The sequence below is a fragment of the Sceloporus undulatus genome, chromosome 1 (assembly GCF_019175285.1).
Source record: "Sceloporus undulatus isolate JIND9_A2432 ecotype Alabama chromosome 1, SceUnd_v1.1, whole genome shotgun sequence".
In the NCBI taxonomy this organism is placed as follows: Eukaryota; Metazoa; Chordata; class Lepidosauria; order Squamata; family Phrynosomatidae; genus Sceloporus; species Sceloporus undulatus.
The window spans coordinates 259,308,693-259,332,056 of record NC_056522.1 but is presented as its reverse complement, the minus strand read 5'-3'; the positions used below and the strand labels follow the sequence as shown (position 1 = coordinate 259,332,056).

Below are 23,364 nucleotides of genomic sequence, written 5' to 3'. Positions count from 1 at the left end.
CCTCCTGTTGCATTCTGGGATTTGCAGTTTTAAGGAGGGGTATTTAGAATTCTCAGGCAGAGAACGTTCTGCCTGAGAATTCTAAATACCCCTCCTTAAAACTGCCAATACCAGAATGCAACAGGAGGCAGCTAGAGCAGTCAAAGTGGAATAGTAGCACTATAAGAGTATAGTGTGATAAACACCATAGAAAGACAGCCACAGATATACCTGAGAGATTCAGTGGTGCTTTTAGGGTGCATTCATGCTATAGAAATAATGTAGCTTGACATTACTTAAAGGCTGTAGCTCTGTCCTATGGAATCCTAAGGTTTGCAGTTTCAAAGGGACCTTTGCCTTCTCTGACAAACTACAAATCCCAGGATTCTGTAGGAGAGAACCATGGCAGTTAAAATGGGGTCAAACTGCATTATTTCAACAGTGTAGGTGCACCTTTAGAGTCATGGGTAACAAAACAACAATGAAATCCCAAATCACACACATGAATGTAAAACCATTTTAAGTGAACAAACTGCCTCTTGAGTCTATGCAAAGAAACAGCTGGTTTGGCAATAGTTTCACCAAGTAAAGGGCAGTAGCCTCACTTAGATGGACTTGTTTACAACCCAGAATGGAAAAAAGAGGCACACAAATACTTATTGTGCTCTCTCTGTTGATGCCAGACAGCTGTGAAGTGGGTGCTTAACAGTGGGAATGAATGCTTTCCAAGGGCCAGGCTTTTTGAGGGTTCTATGCTACATTTACACTGTAGAAATAATGCCCTTTAGGTGCTATAGATCCATCCTATGGAATCCTAGGATTTGTCCCACATCTGGAGGACCACATGTTCCTGCATGCCTGTGATCCAGATTCACTTGTTATTACCACTAAAGGGTTAAAAACCATTGGTCTAGCTCCCTTGCATCTGTAGACCAATTTCCAAGCATGGCTTTGAAGGAAATGTTATAATTCCAAAAGTACTTTGTATAGAGTGCAACTGTATCAGGCTGTGGAATGTTAAGATGTGGGTTCGAAGCACACCACAGCCTTAAATCATCTGCCTGCCCTTTTATATTTTTGGCAAACCTGAATTTTCCCAAGGCTTATTTGTCACCATCATATGTGAACACACATACATTTGTTGTTTCTTGCATTTGTCTCTGGTAATACAGCTTTTGCTGGCTTTTGAAGTATCCTATTATGTAAATCCCATTTGCCGGACCTGTGAGGTAGAACAAAACGTACAAATGTATACACACCATGGGCAATGATATCTCTATCCCGCCACCTGGATTGGGTGGGTGGGAGAAGACTGTTTGACTCCAGCTTCTGCACTCTTTACTCACTATGTGTATTTGCCCACATGCCTTCTAGTCACTTGCTGAAATATGGCAACCCTATGAATTCTAATTGGTTCTCTTGGGCAAGGAATACTCAGAGGTGGTTTTTCCAGTTCTTTCTCTGAAATATAGCCTGCAGCACCATGCATTCATTGGTAGTCTCCCATCCAAGTACTAACCAGGGCTGACCCTGCTTACCGTCCAAGATCAGACAGGATCTGACAACTTTAGAGCATTTAGGCCCTCTGCTTAGACATTTTTGTTGCTTGTTTTTTTTTTTTTAAAAGTACTCTGTCCTTGAATGGCATGAAAGGAAATGGCTATTTTATGTTTAAAAAAAAGCTGGGAAGAGGACACACACTGTTTTCATTACATCTCTCTCTCTCTCCCTGCCTCCCTTCTTCTCTCTCTCTCCCTCTCTAATTTCTTCTGCCTTTTCCCAGAAGTGGAAAAGGCAGCTCACATCAATTAAATCAGATGCAGATAAAAACAAACAACGATACAAGCATACAAAAAAAGTGCTAAAATATAATTTTCTATAGAATTAAAAACGATTTAAAACATTCATTTAAAAGGCAAGAACAACAAAACAGTACAGCTCACTTTTAAAAAGCCTTTTCCTTATATGTGGAGACAGAAACTAGTTAAAATAAATGAATTTACCAATTAAGTTGAAAAGTTTCTAATGAAAAAGGGAAAGTTAGTTCATTGTTTAAAGTGACTGATTTAAACAGGAAGTTCAGCATTAATTCTGGATTCAGGTTAAATTATTAGTGAGAGAGAATGCTACAGCCAAAAATTGTGATAGATTGAAAATTCGTAAGTTATAGCATTCCCCAACTTACCAGGGAGGGAGCTTTGTGGGTGGCAGCAAAGGGCATCATGAGCAGGAAAGAAAAATCTTTCCTGCTAACTTTCTTGTTTCTGATGTCAGATCCCCAAACCCTATCTGTGTGTGTGTGTATTAAAAAGCCTTCACTTATCAATGAAAGTTGTTTCTGTCTTAGGTTAGCACTGTAAGTAACATAACTGAATGTGCAGCCTTGAGAAGAGAGAGGGAGTTAATACTATAAGACAGCCAACATTAGTGACTCATCGTACAATGTGTTGAAGACATCACTGTACAGACACATCTGTGAGAGAAGATGTATTTTCTCAGGTCACCTTCCAAAATGCTAAAGATGTAGAATTCTAACCATCTGTCTTTCTATCTACTCCTTCTCTTAATGGAGAATGCAGACAGATTTCAGAGCTTCTGGAATGATCTGAAGGCAGACATTCTCAAGTGCAGATAGAAACATAGGAAGAATGTGGATTCAGCACAAGAGGACCAGCTCTGTTGATCAGCCACATCACTCTTGTGAGTGCAGTTATTCATTCTTGCAGTGAGGGATATGTGGCTTTCTAAGTATTATTGAACTGCAACTCCCATTATCCTTCACCCTTGGCTAATAATAGTAATAATAATAATAATAATAATAATAATAATAATAATATATTTATATTTCCCCACCTCTCCCAAAGGATCGAAGCATAAGCCACCTCTGCCTTAAACTCACCTTGAGAGAACCTGATCAGCTTTATGGGCTTAGCTAAATGGTGGATTTTCAACAATATTATTGTTATTTCTTTTACTTTTTAAACAGTACCTAGCATTCATATTCTTAGGGCAATTAACAAAAAACCAACAAGCAATTAAAAATACTTTTAAATAAAGTTAAATAAGACTAGGGCTGTAGAGAGTTGCAGCCCAGCAGTATTTTGGGGGCTGCCTCTTCCCCATTAATTATTATCTATCTTCTCTATTGCTCCTAAAATAAATAAATACTGTAATCCTAGTTTACTCAAAAGTCTCATGTACATCAATGGGATCTACTGTCTAGTAAGCTCTGTTGAGGACTGAAGCATATGTTCCAACATGCCAGGAACAGAAACAGATGTCTCTTATCATGCTGGAGGTTCCATTTGTCTGGTCCAAAGCTGAGGAGAATTTCATTTTAGGTTGTTCAAAAATTTTACAGAAATGCATGATATTTGGGATGAAAAGACTTTATTTACACACACACACACACACACACACACACACACATGTGGGAAAATGAAAAATTTGTAGATTTCATCATCTCTCCAGGCTCAGGGCTTTGAATGTTCTTAATTCGTATGTATTCAAATATGTTTTTGGTGATGAATGAGGATATCCCAACTTGGTTTCCTGAGCAGCTCTTCATTCTTAACACCTGTATAGTAGACAAACTGAGCATGGCCCTCTCTGTGCTGGGAACAGCTGCTGTACATACTGCCCATGAGAAAGACTGCATTTCAGTTTGTTCTTCAATGATGTATCCCAAATTTCTCCATATCCATTTCAGATAATGAATTCACTAACCCATATCTCAGGTTCTTATTTATCTTGTTTCTTCCATTTGTCATGACTCTTGTATTGGAAAACTATCTGTTTCCTAAAATATGCTAGTAGATGTTTATGCACACACCTTGCACTTTGATCAAAAAGCAGCCAAAACAAGATTAGCTGATAAGATCTTATTTCTTTCTTTTCCTTTTAGCATGTCCTGTTGTCTATAACATCTCATTTTCTTTTACACTGTTGTTCCTTGGCATATTTTCTTGTGAGGCCTCTACAAAGCAAGTAGTTAGATGGGGACTGTATTTATCTAAAAATTATATAGTTTGCAGAATGGCTCACTAAAAGATAAAGGCACATTGAAAGTAATACCACTGCCCCGATGATGCACATAAAAGCAGCATAAAACAAATCAAATAGTGAAAGAGTAAAAGGCATATGTGTGTGTGTGTGTGTTAATTAAAACACATTTACAACATTGCATGAAATATTAAACATATATGGATGCTGTTCAACCAAAGTTGAATGCTTTTGATTTTCATAGGAAAGATTTAAGAATGTATGCAAAGCTTTCTAAATTGAAAGCAGTATGTGGTAGAGTTCTTAAATGATTTCTTTGATGATGGTCTACAAACCTTCAACGTTCCCAGGTACTGGAGTAGGTGGATGGGTTGAAATTTTGTTTCCAAGTGATGTCACACCACTTTCTACTCAACTATCTACATTGATGTCAATAATATGCCTGCCATTTTGTTTATTAATTAAAATATTTATATCCCACCCAATATCAAGATATAATGATAATTTGAAATAAGTTAAAACACATTAAACAATATAATGAGTTAGAGATAGATCTAAATTTTTAAAAAGTTTTTAAAACTATCAATATCAGTTTTTGGGTTGAATTAATGACATCCAAAGCCTTGGGTCAACAGCCAACTTCTAACTGGGTGCCTAAACTGGGTGCCATATTGTCAACACAGCATGCTTCTCTACAGGAATGGAATTCCAAATCACAGTCACCTGCCTCTCTAACATGGGGTGCAGGATATACACAGTTTTGAGATGTGTGGACCTGGACATGCAGAAATGTTCAGTCCATCTCTAGTTAAGCCACTCTGGAAGTACAACATTTTCCAACCAGTTTTATAAGATGCTTTTCAGTGTTGTTGGGAAAAGCCTGGAATTTGTGAAATACTAATGAGAATTTGCAAGAAATGTCACATTGTATTTTAGACTGCAGCGTCAATAGAGGGTGAAAGAGATGTGGACTGTACTGGGTGACACCATCAGATGGGGTGACACCGGGCAATCATGAGGTATCACAAGGCCCCTCCTCTGGAAAGGAAGAGGGTAGTCTTCTTGGGATGCCACTCCCCTTTGGGGTAAGTGAAGCCTTAAACCTTTCCATCTATTCCCCCTCCCACAATCTCTAGTTCCCAATCTATTTGGCTCCTTTCAACTGTTGTCCTCTGGAGGCAGGTGGGCTGCTTTCCGTGACTTCCTCTTTTCTTGAGAGTGGAGGTCTTTTGTACAGTCTGCCCTTCTTATACACAGATTTTTTAAAACACGGATTCAAGCATCCATGGTTTGAAAATGTTTAAAAAAAGTATAAATTTCAAATATCAAACCTTGATTTTCCATTTTTTATAAGGGACACCATTTTGCTATGTCATTATATTTAATGGAACTTGAGCATCCATGGATTTTGTTTTCCACGCGGGATTTGGAACCAAACCCCAGAGTATAACAAGGGTCCACTGTAATTTTAAAAAACTGTTCTCACTCAGAGGGCATCTTTCCTGTCTCAACTGGAGAAGATAATGGCAGCAGGATGCTGGGTTCCCCAGGGAGCACTATTCCAACCCAGGAGGTCCATGAGAGTTACACCATGAGTTACCACACCAGGTGATATCAATTCTACCGATGCCAGTGGTTTTAGAATATGAATGGTAGCCCAATACCTATGCCAAAACAAACTCATTGCATACATTTTTTTTAATCTTCTCACTGAAAGAATAAATAAGGAGTATAGTGTGATTGTTAATGGGTCAAGTGAGGCAGCAGAAATGTATAGAAGCCAGAGCTCTTGAGAGATGCTACTAGTTTCCATCTTGGAAATGTACAAAAGTAATTCTCAATGCAAATAACCTATTTGCAAGAGGGACTGATTTGAATTCATACACATCAGAAATACATAACCTCATGCATCTATATGCTCATGCTCACCAACTTTAATTTAAAAAAAACACTCAGAAGTTGCTATGTTCACCTTGGAATGTGAGCATGCAAAATTGCCTTGGGCTGGAGCAAAATGTGGAGGAAAGTGTGGATTGGCTGACATCAATACACATGTGGTGCTGCTGCTGGTGGTGGGACTGGTGTAACTGTTGTAACTTTGGACACCAGAGTAAATGTAGTCATTGTGGATCTGGGCTAAACAATTTTTTCTGGGTGCCTAAACTTGCTTTAATCAGAAAGTATTATAAAGCAAAATAATCAAATTCTGTAACCAATGTCATTTACTGTAATGCTGCTCTAAGAAAGTACTTTACAAATTCTCTTTTTTGTTACAGTTCAATGTACATGCAAAATAAAAGAATGGAAGCAGAAGGCCAGTTAGGCAGCGGGGATCCAAAATTTTTGCTGGAATAGCAGAGCATATTCCAGCTTGTTCTTCAGGTATGTTTCTATTAATTATCTTTCACCAGAGATGAACTTTCTGTGAATACAGATGAGAATCCACAGCTGTATGTGGAATCTTAGTGAGTACACAATAATAGCTGTTTTCTTTTTCTTCTTTTGTAAGCTTTCTTGACAATGATCTCATTCTTGCCTCCTTAAGGCCTTTAGGGACTCTGTGTTTATTAAACGTGAAAGAATCTACCATTATATAAAGTTTAGGGCTTTATATAATAAATAGGTTCATTTCCAGAGTGGGATAAGCTGTACATTCTCCCTGGAGCCTTTCAACAATGTGAAAGTGAGCTTGGTTTGCCAATTTTAATTCTCAGTAGAATTTCAGAATACTTGACTTGAGGCTTAGCTTACATCATTGTTGCTTTACCATTTTTACATAATGTTTACATCATTTTGCTATGAGATCCCTCCTCCTAACCAGTAAAATCATTTACACTACCTAAAAACAAGGGGAAAATGTGGAAGTAATGAGCAACAAATAACAAATTACTTGTAGTTATTTCTTTTCACACTACTAAAAGAGTAGAGTACGGCCAGTAGGATACATGTGCCTCACAATGTCTTTACCCCACTTTTTCTCTTTTTAAGGGAAGGTGCTCAAAAAGTACTCACTTCCTTTACAGGACATGATGTGCAATTTTGCTTGTTTTTTTTACTCTTGCTTTCTGCAGACCTCCCACCTGTCCCAATTTGGTAAGGACATTCCTGATTCATCCTCTGTCGTTCCACTTTTTAAGATGCCTTTTAAATGTCCCAATTTCTCTCTCTTTTTTCCACTTTTCCCCCTTGCTGCAAACAGAGCTTGCATTCAGTTATCAGTGGAGAAGAGGACAGGGAGGAGGCAGATTTTACCCTTCCCTGTAGACTCAGGCAAAAGCAAATTGCTGTATCATCTCCTAGCTAATGTGTTCATTTTCATTAATAATTGTGTCATCTTGAGCACTCAGATGTTGCTTGGCCATATGTTCCCCAGTTTTGTCTGTGAAATAGTGGAAGGAATGCTTCTGGCCTGTTTTAGGGATCCTAAAACATTGCAGAGTAATTCACTTCCACTTGGGCCTAAAGCAACCCTTGGGAGAACTTGGCAAAATTGTCCTTATGTTCTCTAAAAGGCTTGGTGAGCATTTTTTTCATGGAGACGTTTATTTTCTACAAAATAGGGGGTGGCAACATAACCCTCCCAGCTTCAAGGGGAGGCTTGCTTAGCCTCTGGACCAGTGGAAGTTGCTGACTCTTGAACTAAAATATAACTAAGTAAGTTAGTTTATTATTGTTTTGTAACAAACAATAACTTCACTTTGTTTTTGACTGTAACTGTTTGGATCAACAAATAATATTTTTACAAATATATTTTTATTTATCAACAAAGAATCTTGTGGTACTTTTTAGATCCACAAATTTATTTCTGCATGAACTTTTATGGATGCCTATGCAGAAGTGGGTTTTAATCTACAAAATGTCATACTTTTAGCATTAAAAATGTCAGAAAAACCTTTGCTGATATGTTGGAACAGACTAATATAACAACCTCTTTAAAGTTTTAACTATTTTTAGTTACATACAAGTACAAAAGGGGAGGGATCCTTAATAATACAAAGTTACCCAATAAAAGCAAAAATATTGAGAGTGAGAGAAAATGAGGGAGCTTATGTACACTGTACAGCAGCCTTTATTATATAAGTGAATAGTGGGATATAATGACATATGAAAAATGGAAATTCTAGTGGACCCAGTTCTGTAAAATATTTCACCACATAAGTCTAAGGCTAAGTCAAAAGTCTTAGTGACCTGATACACTAAACAGAACAAGATTGTAATAATAAAAAATCAAATTGAGGTCAGCTCTTCCATTTAAAAAAAAAAAGATAAGAAGTAATACTCTTTATCAGAGGTAAGCTTTTAAACACAAACTTTTAAAAGTGGGAAGATAAAACAATTATTTTTACACTTTTTGTAAACAGACTGACAATTTTCTGAATCCCAAGAATATCTATTGTGCCAATTGTCACTTTACAAAATGTACCTGCTCAAATCCTTACCAAGTAATAATTTTTATTGTGTCTGTTGATAAAAAAAAAACTTTCTAAAACCAATTCATATAGCTAAAAGGGTGGCTGGGAATAACTTTTAACCCGTCAATATGTTTCATTTATAAAACAAGAGTATACACTTATCTTCTATTATAATATATCACCAGTGCTTTGTTGTTGTTAACTACCCTCGGATTGGCCCTGACTTAAGTCAGTGGCATCACTGGAGGGGGGGGGGGTATAGTGGTGCAGACTGCACTGGGTGATGCCCCAGAGGGGGTGTCACCCAGTGGGGTAGTACACTCTGGGGGGAGTGGGCAGCTACCTTCTGGATCCCCTGCAGCAATGCCATGTGGAACTCGGGAAGCAGTGGGGAGGTAGCTGCCTTTCAGGTCCCACACAGCCATGGCCATGCAGGACTCAGAAGGCAAGGGTGGCTGCTGAGGGTGGAGAGCACCCCCCACCTTGCTGCTTTGGTGCCATTTTATGCGCTATGGCAGAGAGATGGGGGGAGTGCCCTTTTTGCCTACCCCAGATGCTCCCCCCACTACCGGGTGACACCCCTTGAATGGGCTGCCACTGATTGTGGCACAACCCCATGAAGGAGACATCTGCAAGCTGCCCTGTCATCCACTGCTCTGCTCATTCCTGTAGATCCATGCCTGTGACTTTCCTTTTGAGTCTGTCTATCTTGCGTGTGGTCTGCCTCTCTTTCTACTGCCCCTCTACCTTTCCAAGCATCCATGTATTTTGTCAATGACCTTGCCCCAGGGAGTCTACACCTTAAATCTCTTGAAAGGAGGAAAAACAAAAAGTAGCATCTTCCTCACTCATAAAGGTAAAGATAACTTTCCTCTTTGACAAGGTTGTCTAGTTATGTCCGACTGTAGGGGGCAGTGCTCCTCTTTGTTACTAAGCCCATGGAGCCAGTGTTGTCAAACTCTGTGATGATGTGGCCAGCATGACTGCACAGAATGCTGTTTACCTTCCCACTGAAGTGGTATCTATTTATCTGCTTGCACTTTTACATGCTTTCAAACTGCTAGTGACTAGTGATGGGAACTCACTCCATCATGTGGCATTTGGGTTTCAAACTGCCCCACCTGCTGACCTTGCAGTTGTTAGGTCAGTTCTTAACTGTGAGCCACTGTATCCCTCACTCCCCACCATTAATGCAGAGCAACAGATATTCACAAAACAGTTACTATACTGCGCATATACTGCTTCTAGTGTGTTGCGTATATGCCTTCAAGTGCTTGTCAACTTATGGTGACCCCATATATTTCATAGGGTTTCTTACGGAAGAATATCAGAGGTGTTTTTGCTAGTTTAAGCACCTGGTATTTATTGGTGGTCTCCCATTCAGTAATAACCAGAGCTGACCACACTTAGCTGCCCAGATCAGATGGGATCTGGTGCCTTTAGAATATTTAGGTCCTATTAAAATATTTATTGTTGCAAATAAGCCATAAGTTATTATAAGTTCTTTTATTTTTAAATAACTCCCTTCATGGCAGCTGTTTTTCTCCCTTAAAATGTCATATAAATCTTTGCAGTACTTTACATAGATATTTTAAGTACAGCAGAGGAAAGCAGCTAGTGAAAAGGAAAGAGAGCTCAAATGCACAGATGGAATTAAAAGGCGTGGGGTGGGAAGAAGCAGGAGTTTAAATGCCCCATTTGGGGCCAGACCTGGAGGGGAACACATTCGTCTGGCACAGGTATGAGCACATAAACATATGGGCGGAACTACTTCCAGCTGATTATGGAAAGGGGCAAAAGTGGAGAAAAAACTATGCAATGGACCCAAAATACAGGTAAGCCCAGGCAATGGATAATGTGGGCAATACTAGGACAGAACCAGAGAGTCAGCTTTTACATGCTGAACTCAGTTTACAACAGTGGAAGTAAGCAGAGGATGAAAGGGAAGTAGGAGGAGACCAAAAAAAAGGAAAAAAAAAAAAAGGGGGGGGACATTTTAAGAGCCTCTAAAAGTGAAATGCCAGAGTTAATTGGGACTGTCCCTGCTGAATCAGGACAGCTGGATGATATGTGATTAATTAAAGCCAACTTGTGGCCATCTAGAATAAAATACTGAGTCTTGGCCTTTAATCTAATATCCTAGCATTTCTAATGTTAATTACAAAATGTTCTCCATACAGACTCCATAGAGAAGTGTTCCTGGGGTTTCCCTGTACTTTCTGCTGTTCTTACGTGGCCCCAAGGATATAACCTCAAGGGGGAGTCAGTGCCCCTTCACCAAGGTGCCAATGCCCGCTGTTATTGGCAGGCTCATCTAACAGTCCAAAGTACTCTTCTCTCAGTTTCAACAGTGGCTGCAGCGAAGGTTGGGATGAATGTGCCACAGGGCCTTAGTAAAGTCAGCTTATTTATCGGTTAGTTTAGGTTCAAAAGGAACATGTGCTTACCTCTCTATCACATGCCAGTTTCTGCTACTGTGTTTTTAAAAAAAAAATATAATAGAAAAATGATAGAAAAACAAAATAAATACCACATTCAAGGGATATCTCTTCTGATTGGCTAGTAAGAATCACCGAAGGGAACCCATCAACCATTGCATACCTCTTATCTCTGTAGCTCTTATGCCTGCAAATATTTTCCTTCCCAAGAAACCTGGCTAACAGCAAAGGTGCTACATTTAGCCACATTCTTAGTGTTAACCAAGACGGTGAACTTCTGCAGCTGCAACCTGACAAACTTCTAAAGAAAGCCACATGTTCCCAACCCTGGAGAAAAACACAGCCCACCATCATGTGTTAAGCAGTCCAATACATTCAGTTTCTGCCTGGACTCAGCATGCAACCCTATTTCTGCCCGTCGTTGCTACCAGAGGAAGACCCAGCATGTGGAACTTGTTCTGCTGGAATGACCCCAAATCACTTGACCTTCCTAATCATTCCTATATGGCTCCGTTGCCCCTCCCTTATCATGTTTGTTGTTTTGATCTCTTGCTACAACCTTATTCCATTACGGAAACAGAGAAAACACTGGGAAGTCAAGGAGGGTGAGTTAGGGCATTGTGAAACACGTTTCTGGAACCAAGTGGAAGTGCAACACATGCAGCAATCTGGCTCTACACATGGAAAACCACATGGAAACTTGACAAATTGTCCTCATATTCTCTAAAAGCTTGGTGAGTATTTTCATTGGAAACATTTTTTTTCTACAGAATAGGGGGTGGCATATAGCCCTCCCCAGTTCACTGGAGGCTTGCTTAGCCCCTGGACCTGGGAGTTGCTAACTCTTGAACTAAACATAACTGAGTTACATTAGGTAAGTTACATTTGTTTTAATATAAAATGGAAAGGGAAAATACCAACTGGTTTTTTCAGCATGAGCTTCTTGAATTTGTCTATTTCTTCAGCTGCATTGATGAATACACTTTTCAAGGTTTGTGAGTTCCTATCAGCCAGGGCTCAGGCTCGACTCAAGCTTGCATCCTTCCCAGGTCCTAAAATGAGTACCCAGTTGTTGGGGGAAATTAGCTTACACATTGTAAACCACTTAGGGAGTGCTTAAGTGCACTGATAAGCGGTATAGAAATGTACTTGCTATTGCTATCACATTACTGTTGGCAGGGGGCGTAAAGCAGAGCATCATCTGGTGCAGAAAGATGCCAGTTTGGACCGAGTCACTCATAAACCTTCCAAGGACTGAGTAAAATGATGCTGGTTTGTCAAGCAGGTGGCTCTTGAGGAGTCAAAGCAATACTTCTGCTGAGCTGAAAGTTAATTCCCTTGAAGTAAGAGGCTTTTTTTGTTGTTGTTGTATAGCCAACTATGTTAATAATTGTAGTATGGCCAGAAGCCATTAACTTTGTTCATATTTCTGCTAATTGTAAATATATCCCAACTCTTACATTTTCTAATGTTCCTTTGACACACACACCCCACCTTTTTATTAAAGGTAAAATCATGGCTTTTTTTGGTCACCTTCGGTCACTCCCTTAATGCTTGTATGGAATGGTGACAAATTTGACAGAGACATGAATGGTTGCAAAAACAGGTGGGGAACAACACAATTTTTAAATGGAACCAGCTCAGCAATTCTCTGAAATCTTCATAATGGCTTGACCTCAAATAATTTTGATGCATGTAATGTCTTGGCTAGGGCTTATGCCAAGACTGCAGTGTTTTGGCTCTGCAATTTACCATTTTTGGCTGTTCCTCCTTCTTTGTTCAGGCACTGTGGTATATAATGGAATGCCTCTGGATTGCAAATCGAGACCTTTAAAGTTGTTCACACCTTTTCTCTTGTATCTATGTTAACATTTCCTTGATCCATAATGCCCCTTTTGCCCTGCCGCCTCTCTTTGGATTCCTAAATTATATTTCTAAAAGCCAAGGTTTCCTATTATTGATGTGCACTAGATTCCTGGTAAATCTGGTGAGACAAAATTATAATTTTGGAACATTGCCCCAGATGTGATCTTGCTATGCCCCTGCCCAATCCAGTTAGGGTAGGGCAGGCATATCATAGAACCATGATTGTTAGAGTTGGAAGAGACCCACAAGGGTTATCCAGTCCAACCCCATTCTGCCATGCAGGAACTCTCAATCAAGCATCCCCGCACAGATGGCCATCCAGCCTCTGTTCAAAGACCTCCAAGGAGGAGACTCCACTAAACTCCGAGGAGTTTATTCCACTGTTGAACAGCCCTTACTGTCAGGAAATTCCTCCTAATGTTGAGGTGGAATCTCTTTTCCTGTAGCTTGCATCCATTGCTCCGGGTCCTGTTCCCTGGAGCAGCAGAAAACAAGTTGTTTCCCTCCTGAATATGACATCCCCTTCAAGTATTTAAACAGGGCTATCATATCACCTCTTAACCTTCTCTTCTCCAGGCTAAACATCCCCAGCTCCCTGAATCGTTCCTCATAGGGCTGTTCAGGCCTTCACCATTTTAGTCACCTTCCTTTGGCACGCTCCAGTTTCTCAATGTCCTTTTTGAATTGTGGTGCCCAGAACTGGACACAATATTCCAGGTGGGGCCTGACCAACGCAGATATAGTGGCACTATTACTTCTATATAAAGTTATAACATTAAACCATCTCCTTCCAAATTGGAGTTTCCCTCTGCTCCGCTGAACCTGATGGAGCAAGACAATGCAATGCGAGAAAGCCTCTCCCCAAAGAACAACCCTGTTTCCTTTGCTGTGTGTCCCCAGGCCTACTAATATCTACAGGACATAATGGGAAGGCAAATATCACAATACACAGTTTTGACATCTGGTTTTAGTTTTAAAAGCTGGATCACTGTCATGCATGCAGAAAAGTGTAGTATGTTCTTTTCAGTTCTTTTGTGAAATGAGAATGGTTTGATCACCTAAAAAGAGGTGTTTTGGGATAAAAAGAACAGCAAGATATGATTCTGAGGGTGGGTACGAACATAACACCATTGTGATGTTTTTGGTTTGAGTGTTGGACTATGACTCACACACTCTCAGCCCCAGAAAAACCCAATAGGGTCGCCTTAGGGTCACTGTAAGTCAGAAACAGCTTGAAGGAACACAACAACATAAAACAACACCAGTGCTGGGCAAAGTGGAAGAGAGCAGGGGGAAAAGAGAAAGACCACATTACAGGTGGATGGATTGAATCTGGGAAGCCTTAACTTGGCAAGATTTGATGACGCCTCGTGAGTGCAAGCTGGCCTGACAGGAAAAAACCAGCAGTATAAAACGAAGGCAAGACAAAACAATGTCCATGCATACACTGGGAAATGGACAAGCCTCTTGATGTTGTAGGACTGCAGTTCCAGTCAGCTGGGACTAACATAGTCAAGAGTGAAATAATAGGCGTGGCAGTCCAGCAATATTTGGAGGACCTGTTCATCTGCTTGGAAATACTTGTTGCTGTCGTGTACTTTCCAAGTTACTTGCACCCTATGGATGTCTTTAAGCAGAGGCTGGGGATGCTTTGATTGAGAGTTCCTGCATGGCAGAATGGGGCTGGGCTGGATGGCCCTTCTTGGGGTCTCTTCCAGCCCTAGGCTAGAACCATCATTCAGGAGGGGGAAATCTGAAAGGGCGGCGTTAATTAGTACCAGGCTGGCATTCTCTGAAGGTGCTGCTGCCGGAGGGCGCTTCTGTGTGTGTCCTGAGAACAAAGCCTCCCAGAAGCCAGGAGATAACATCTGAATCCCAGCAGCCAGACAAGAAAAGAAAGGGCTCCTTCTGAGATCTCGGAGTCCTAGTCCGAGGCTCAAGCCCTCTTTGCCAGGGTGACCGACCGGGCGTCCTCCTTTCCCAGGAACATGGCCTCCATTTCCAGGACACGTCCTACATTTCCGTCCACAGGACTAAGACCTAACTAAGGACTAGCTAAGCTAATCTAAAACTCTGTCCTAAACACAGACTCAGCTGGAGCTGCCTATAGCCACCTCGCAAGAAGCAGCCTGCGCGCGCCCTGGCCTAGCCCCGCCCACACCCGGCGAAGAGCTCGGGCGCGTCTTGGCCAATGGGCTCTCGGGGGCGTGGCCTTCGGAAGGGGCGGGAGCCAATGAGGGCAGGGGTGGGCGTGGCCCCGGCTGCCAGTCCAGCGGTGGTGGGTCCTGCCTTGGGTCCCTTTGGACGGAGGCGCTGCCGGGCCACTCTCTGGGCGGCGGTGGGCCCCGGGCGGCGGGAAGGAGGAAGGAAGGATGGCCGGGGAGGAGGAGGCAGCTGGCGCCGGGCGTCTGAGGCGCTTCACCTGGGAGGAGATCCAGCCCCACTCCGGGCGGTCGGAGGAGAGGTGGCTGGTGGTGGAGCGCCGCGTCTACGACATCAGCCGCTTCCACAAGAGGCACCCGGGGGGCTCCAGGGTCATCAGCCACTACGCCGGGCAGGACGCCACGGTGAGCCCCGGGGCAGGCAGGGAGGAGGGAGGGAGAGTGGGGGCGGCCCTCCCCTTCCCCTTCCCCTCCTTCCTCTTCCTCCCCTTCAGAGGGCTCTCTCCCTGGCATTGCTGCTGCAGGCAGAGCCTTCACAGAGCCTCTGGCAGAATCACAGGCAGAGCTGGGTGGAGGTTACTTAGTGGAGGGCACTCGCCCAGCAGCTGGCCTTGGGCAAGAGGTCACACTCTCTCAGCCTCAGGGGAAGGCCATGCCAAACTTCGCCAAGAAAAACCCAGGATAGGATTGCCTTAGGATCGCCGTGAGTCAGAAATGACTGGAAGGCAGCGCAACACACCTCTCCCCCAGCCGCCTGCCTGCCTCTCTCCGGGGCGAGGCGAGGCCTGATGGTGCCTCTCTCCTCCGTGGGCCTCCTCCCACTTGCAGACCACACGGAATCCTTAGGAGTGGGTTCTGGGACTAACGCTACTCATGGATCGCTTGATGTTATTATCCTAACAGTGGGGACAGAACATGAGCAAAATTAAAATTGCACCTTGAAATGAGTGTGTCCTATGCAGAGCCTAGATGCATTTATTTGCATGTAGTTTCATCTGGTCAAAGTGAACCTTTGGTGAGATGTGATGGTTTTAAAGGAGATTTTAAAAGAATAAAAGATATTTAAAATTTAATTTTTAAAATAAAATTGGAAACCTGGGTCCTCTCCTTTCTCCTCCCACTCAGCCTTGCCCCTCATTTAAAGGGACGCAGGCGAACTCCTCTGCCTGCTTCTGCCCAAAGGCAGGTGTTTGGGGAGCAGTGGTGGCACTTCTTTGACGGTGGCACCTGGTGCAGTCCTTGCAGCCCCTAGAGACACCCGTTTGTGGGGGGAATACGCTTCCCAGGACCCTCTCTGTGGTCTTGCTGACTGTGGAGATATGAGACTTGTAATAGACTCCCGCTCCCAAGGTAACTTCTCCAGCTTTGGGAATAGGGGTGTGTGTGTGTCTGCTCTGGTGACAGGGGCCTTACCGAGCCAGGTGCCTAGGCCTGGAGGAGATGTTGCCTTCACAGTGCTGCTTGGATGTGTGGGATCTCTATGACTTCCTAGGAAATCTCTTTGGGTTTGCCGCTTTAGTACACTGCCTTGAAGGTCCCACACCAAGGTCCCTGGAGTGGCAGAGTTGCCCATTGGCTTCCTCATGGGGAGGGTCTACTACTCTAAGCTCCCTGGAGTCTCTTAGGGGTGCATTTCTAAAAACATGATAGGGACTGAGCCTGAAACCTGCTCTCCAATTTGGGTAGGAATTTGTTGGAGCTGCTGAGTTGGAGAAGCTTTGTATGTGTCTAGAAACATCCTATTGTTGTTTCACATACTGTAGAGGCGAGTGCTTTTGACCACGGCTTCAAATGGAAGTCACAGAGTGGTCCTTTCCCAAGCAGTGAAATAGGCAAAACATCAAGAGCAGTGGTTCTCAACCTCTGGGCCTCCAGATGATTTTACTCCAGCTCCTGTCAATTTAGCCAATGCATACAAATTCTAGGACCTGAAGTCCCGGACATCTCTAGAGGACAAAAGGTAGAGAATCATTGATTTAGAGGGGTAGATGTGTTAGTGGGTTGCAGCAAAACCAGATATTCAGTAACATCTCAAAACAAGCATGTGGTGTGACCTTCCAAGGGTCAGAGACACATTATCAGATTCATCAGGTAGCATGGCTTTGCTATAAGTTTATACTTTGGAATATTTAGTACATAGGTTGTACATGGTTGTGCACAGACTGTCTGTCTGTGTCAGAGAGTAGCAAGTGTGGAAGAAGGGAAGGCATGGTTTCTGGATGAGAGATGAGGCCATAAAGTCTTCAAGAACCCAACTCACCAGTGGCTGAATGGTGTTGTGAGTTAGAGATACTCCGGAATGGACTAGACCTTTCATGAAAATATGCCATGGTTCTATCACAGTTTTGAAGGCATCTATTAATGCAGTAGGCCTCTCCACATGTGCAGCAAGACATTTGGCAATGAGAAGCCTTGAGAGTTACTACAGCATGTAAGAGTCCAACATGTTCATGGGCTTTAGGAAGCAAGTCACTGTACTTGTGAAGCAACTAAACACCTCTCACTGCTGTTAAAGACACATCTAGGGAAATGCCATCCAAACAGAAGAGCAGCTCTGTTTGGCCTCGTGTCATTTTATTTTTTAAAGTAATACATATTTTTATCTAGATAATAAAGTCATACAGTGCATAACAGTCCATAAGAGGAAGAACAAAAAAAAACACCTCACACAATATATCTCAGTTAAAAAGAAATGGAAAGAAAGAAGTTACAGATGTTTATTACATTGATCAAAAATTAGGAAAGGAGCATATCATTCCAAAGGTTGACATATGACTTCAGAGGATAAAAGGCACCAAGGGTTCTGCTCTTCAGCCCCCTGGTTCCCATAACCAGCTGCAACAATCACACTTACATTTAACAGAAATAAGTGTGCATCCTTCTTCATTTTACACTATCACCAGTTCTTCAATCTGTCTCCCCTGTGTTGAACTGTAGATGGTCCTCTGTTTTATAGGACAGCCTTTTCTCTGTCAGTCTTCTTGTGCTGGAAATTGATTTTGTTCTAACAGAGAGTTTCAAGAATGGGCATATCCCAAGGCCTCCAAATCTGCAGGTCTCCTCTAATTGTCTTAGCATCTTCACAGTGTCCAAGAAGTTCAAATACATCCTAACACTGGGCAGAGGGGAAGAAATAGTGGAATAAATTTCTGTGTGACTGGCAGTAGGTCTGAAAATATATTTTATGAATACTGTTAACAAAATACTGTTACCACTTTTGCCCAGGATAATCAGGAATGGGTTTTTTTGTACAGAAAGCTTTTGACTACCATTCAGTTTCTGGTAGTCTGACTTTTTGGCTCAGAATTTGCATGTCATTTGCACTAGGCCCTGTGTGATGGATCATGAGATTCTAGTACAAAACCCCACAAAGAACTCACAATCCTCTTTTCTCTTAAGAATCCCAAAGAGACTTCCAGGTTTGCATGGATGCCCTTTCCCATAAGGGTGCTGTACCCGAGACCCACCAAAATCCTTCATCTAGATTTGTTACATTGAAGAATGCCATGCATAGTGTAGACACTATAATATCAGTGGTTATATGATAAAGAAAGAAGGTGGAAGTATGGTTTAGTGGGGGTACATTTACATCACTAACTCAAGATTTTATATCCTATACCCAAGAAATCCTAGTTTGTTCAGGTGTTAAGAAGAGATTCTGAGTTTTTTCTGTGCTGAAAGATGTGAGCAACCACTGTCAACAAGATGTGTTCATTTGGATTTCTTAAAAGTAAGATGATGAACAATTAATTAGGTTGTTTTAAGCTGATTAATTAATATATATACAAAATTCCAGTGACATGGAAATATATGGAGCCATACAGTTAAAGGAATGCCAGACTGCATTATTTCTGCAGAATGGCAACAGCCTTGGTTTGCCAGATCTCCTCTTGCAGCTTTGTTGTGCCACCGCATCCGCATCTCAAACACAGCTTGGAAAATGTGTCTTTCTGGGAGATGACAGCTCCCAGAATCTGCCAGCAAAAATGGCCAGTGTCCATGTTGGCTAGAGGTTTCTAGGAGGTGTTGTACAAAAAAGTGACTTTTTCAAAACTCTGCTCAAGAAAAGTGCAGAATATAGTTTTTGACTTGTGTGCAGGTGCAACCTTGTGCTGGACCTTTGCTGCCCTCAGAAGTTAAAAGAAAGTGAGGGAGCAACAGCACTTTCTTAAGCTTTTGTTGTATGCCCACATCTGGAGGGGTCCAGCAGAGCCTGTAAGACTGAGGGCTAGTCTGAGCCCTGGAACATAATTAGGTATCTCAACTGCCTGGCCTTAACTGCTGCCGTTCCTTGCACATAGAAAACTAACATTTCTGATTGAGGTCTTGGTAGGATATTTCCCCCTGATAGACTAGCATTCTATATGCAGTGAAAAGTGCCACACTGAGAACAACTTTTCTGAGTGAAAGGTATATTAGGCATGTGTTTGTCCAAGTGAAGTGATTTGTTGGGTTTTGTACACATAATTTTACCTGTACGTGGTGTCTAGGTGATAAATGTCAGAAACGGATGTTGAAGTAGTAGTAATAAGCAGCAGAAGAAGTGTGTGTGTATGTGTGCACCTTCATTGGGTTTTCTTAGGCAAGAAATACTCACAGGTGGATTTGCATGTTCCTTCCTCTGAAATATAGCCTACAGCACCTGGTATTTGTTGGCCATCTCCCAGTCAAGTACTATCCAGAACTGGTCTTGCTTAGCTTCCAAGATCATACAGGATCTGGTGCCTTTCAAGTATTTAGGCAAAGTTATCATTAAAACTTTGTGGTTAAATCCAGAATAAGTCATTAGAATATATTTGCCTGTTGAAATCAGTGGGATAGATGTTTTGTCATAAGTGTTGCGTTTCATTATTCCTGTGAACTGCTTTCATGGGTCTGCTCTAAACATGGCTGTATCAGTGCAGCATCATTACGTACGGACATTGTTTTTCTATTAACACTGTCTTTGTTTAGGTTGCAATGCTTTACTTCACGGAACTCAATGAAAGTCTATTTAGAAGGCATGTAAATGGATAAATGGTTATTTAGTTGAGGCATTTTAGTATACCGGTACAGATAAAGCAACACTGCAAGTATTTACCAAGGACTCAGATATTCATGCTTCAGCTATGGTTACGCAAATGGGAGCTAATTTGCTAATTAGTAACAAAGGCCTGGTACAGACTGGCAATATGCGCCAGCCTGGGGCTGAAATTAGGGTTCGGGAGAGTGGAGCGTCAGCATGCTGTTGAGCTCAACTGTGCTGTCTGGGTGCCATCTTGGCATGCATGCGTTCAGATGGCGCATGCACCAATGATGTGCCTCATACGCTGCGTCCAAACAGTGCGGTGCACAAGGGACGTCACTGCACTGCTCCAGGGTGCTAATGGCGTCTTGGCAGTGGTGGAGAAAGGAGCTGCGTTTCATGGCTCCTTTTTCATGGCACCTCATTGCCACACCATTTGGTTGGCGTGGCCATGATCCGAGGGAGAAAGGGGCGGCCTCTGTCTACTCCTTTCCCCGCATCTGTAGAGGCCCAAAGTCAGCGGTGTCAGCCGGTGTGGCCCACACAACCCTAGTGATGCTACTGCCCTTCTGGCAGCTTTTAACACAGAAATCCATGTGTACTTTTAATGCATAGGCTTGGGCGGTTGAATTCAGTACATATTCTGCAGCTGACTCCAATGTGATCCGCATCTAGTCTAGGAAATATGGACTGGAAATCTGCTGTTACACCATGTCAACGTAATCACACCAGTGATGGTGGCAGGAGGGAAAAGGCCCCAGACACAGCAACCTTAAAGGAAGTCAGGCACTGAAGAAATATGCTGCTCGGAGCTGGCAGGTTTTGTCTGCGTTCCTGCTCCAGTGCTATGCGATTCTAGAAAAAGTGCAATCACTAGTGTAATGCACTAACAGGATTTTGATCATGATAGTGAAAGATAAACCATGAGTGCACTGTATTCATAGGATCTGAATCTAGGTCTTAATTCAAGAATTGGAATCCCGTAGCCTCCCTAATGGCTTTGGACTCCAACTCCCATTGGCCCCTATCAGTAGATCAACAATAAGGGGTGACAGGAGCTACAGTCAACCAGCATCTGGAGTGTCATAGGTTCTTCACCTTTGTTTTAATCCAATCTTTTGTCTACTCAGCTCCTTAAGTTCTCCTAATGGTGATGGAGAGGGTTAGTTTATACACTGTGTGGCTGGACTTTGCATGGAATCAGATGTGCTTGTGCTCGCAGTGAGTCTGCAGTCCAACAAGTCAGGCAACTACTCTGGTCTCCTTACTAAGATAATGGTGCAGCATGCAAAATAACAACCAGTATTGGTGCAGAATGGATTGTTGCCCAGTCTGTTAGGGACATAGCACTATTCAGACCCAATGGCCATTATGGCTGTATAGCTTTTCTCATTCAGCCAGATTATTTATTTCTTTGGTCTGGATTTAGCAGCCTTGAGGTCCTGCAGAAAGCATTAACCCTTGCATGTGTCATTTATGAGCAAAGCTGAATAAAATCCTAAAATTCTGTTTAGGTAAGACAAGAATTTAAATTCCTCTCTCCTCCCCTCTCTCCAAAGGGAGTTGCTACCTAAAAGGCAGATTTTGACATGATTAAAAAAAAAAAGATGGTGGTTCCCCATCTGTCTCCCGCTGCTTGGCTAGGAATTCTGATTCCGAGAAGCTGCTGTTGCAACAAGATCCCTCTCCATTTCCTCCCTCCCCTCTCCCTCTTTTTTGACTCTGTTGCCAGGTTTTACAACTACCATTGTTACGATTGGTTGAAATGTGTGGTACCACCGTCTACAGCTCAGCCGGTGAACCAACCCTCTTTCCCTTTCCAGTCAGAAAACTGATGGGAAGGGGGGGGGGGAATACCGTTTTTTCACACACACCCCATCCCCATTCAGATAAGCTTTCCCCCCTCGCTCTCTTTTCTAATGAAGCACATTGAGCCCAGTTAGAAGCAGTTATATATCAGTTTTGGAACCAGTTCTTGGCTATGAGCTACTTAAAGCCATAGCTCCATCTAAACAGAAGCGTGGGTCAGTGTGTCCTGATCTGCTCTCCAGTAACAAAAGTGGAAACGTTTGTGGAGAGAATTTCTCTTAGAAAAGGAACCTTTTGTAACTTGGAAGTATGGTAGTCTCTGTGTGAGCATGCTGTGTCAGATGTAGAGAAATGAATTTGTCTCCTAAGTTTTATGTGCCAAACAGAGACAGACACTGGAATAAAAGAGCACAGAAAGAAAGGGAATCAGTATGATAAAGGCATTACTTTAAAATAAGGATGGGTAAAAAGTGCAGTTCGGGGCTGCATCTGGCCCCCAAGGCAGTTTGCATGGCCCTGATCCTGTCTAAACTCCCTGGACCACCCTTTCTGTGGCCAGAAAGGAATTCCTCTGCCCCATCTCAGATTCGCCCCTTTTCACTTGCTGCCCCTCACTCCTGGAACCTTCTTCCCCTGCGAGCAAGAGCCATCACTTCCTTAACCAGCTTCAAAACAGAGCTGAAGACCATCCTGTTCAGAGAAGCGTTCCCAGGCATTGCATAATTCTCACTTGCTATTTGATGTTCTTTTGTTGTCTGTTTTATTCATTCATTTCCTGTATTGCTATGTATTTTATATGTATTATCTTACTAAAGAGGCCCCTTCCCCACCACCACTCCCTTCTCCTTCTGTGTCGTGTCTTTTTAGATTGTAAGCCTGAGGGCAGGGAACCGTCCAATTAAAAAGATTGTATGTACAGCGCTGTGTAAATTTACAGCGCTTTATAAATAAAGGTTAATAATAATAATAATAATAATAATAATCGTAAATGGCCTTTTCTGAAAGCTCTGAATCTAGAGAGAGCCAGTGCGGCACAATCAGCCCTCCCTATTCACAGATTCTATCATCCACAGTATCCTTGATTTTGCCATTTTATATGAGGGACACCATTTCTAAGGCACTATATATAAATGGGACTTGAGCATCCACTGATTTTGGTATCTAAGGAGGGGTCCTGGATCCAAACCCCAGTGGATACCAAAGGCCCACTGTATAATGGTTTGGACTAGGATTCTGGGACACCACAGTTCAAATCCCCGCTTGGCCATGGGAACCCCTTGGGCAAGTTACACTCTGTGATTCCCAGAGAGGAGAGCATAGGCAAACCCCCTCTGAAAAAATCTTGCCAAGAAAACCGCCATGATAGGTTCACCTTAGGCTCACCATAAGTTGCAACAACATGAAAACCACCAGATGTAGCAATTCACCTTTTAAATAACTTGTAATATCCTCTCCCCTGCACAGTTTAATAAATCACATACCATTTGTAGTGCTAGAAGTAGACTTGCAGTCACTTCCTGAGTTTCTGGTTTTGATTTTTCACAGTCTGTATGGTCCCAGCAGGGTCCTAGGAGGAGAAAATTGGCCCTTGACCAGCTGCATTTGCCTACCCCTTGTTTAAAAACAAAACAAAACAATCTCTCAGAGGTAGCCTGGAGGCTGAAGGCAGGGGAGCTTGAAATATCAGGAAA

General features: G+C 42.5%; 2 protein-coding genes across 2 annotated transcripts in view; both read left to right on the top strand.

Moving 5' to 3' along the window:
• LOC121926305 (acyl-CoA (8-3)-desaturase-like) overlaps positions 1–23,364 on the top strand; it is a 575,266-nt gene that overhangs the window by 132,006 nt on the left and 419,896 nt on the right. The window lies entirely within an intron of this gene.
• The window catches only part of LOC121930500 (acyl-CoA (8-3)-desaturase-like), a 32,345-nt gene continuing 23,939 nt past the window's right edge, over positions 14,959–23,364 (top strand). Inside the window, exon 1 of the mRNA XM_042466906.1 lies at positions 14,959–15,264. Coding sequence (XP_042322840.1) covers positions 15,070–15,264 — 195 coding nt within the window. The 5' untranslated portion in view covers positions 14,959–15,069. The remainder of the gene's footprint in view (positions 15,265–23,364) is intronic.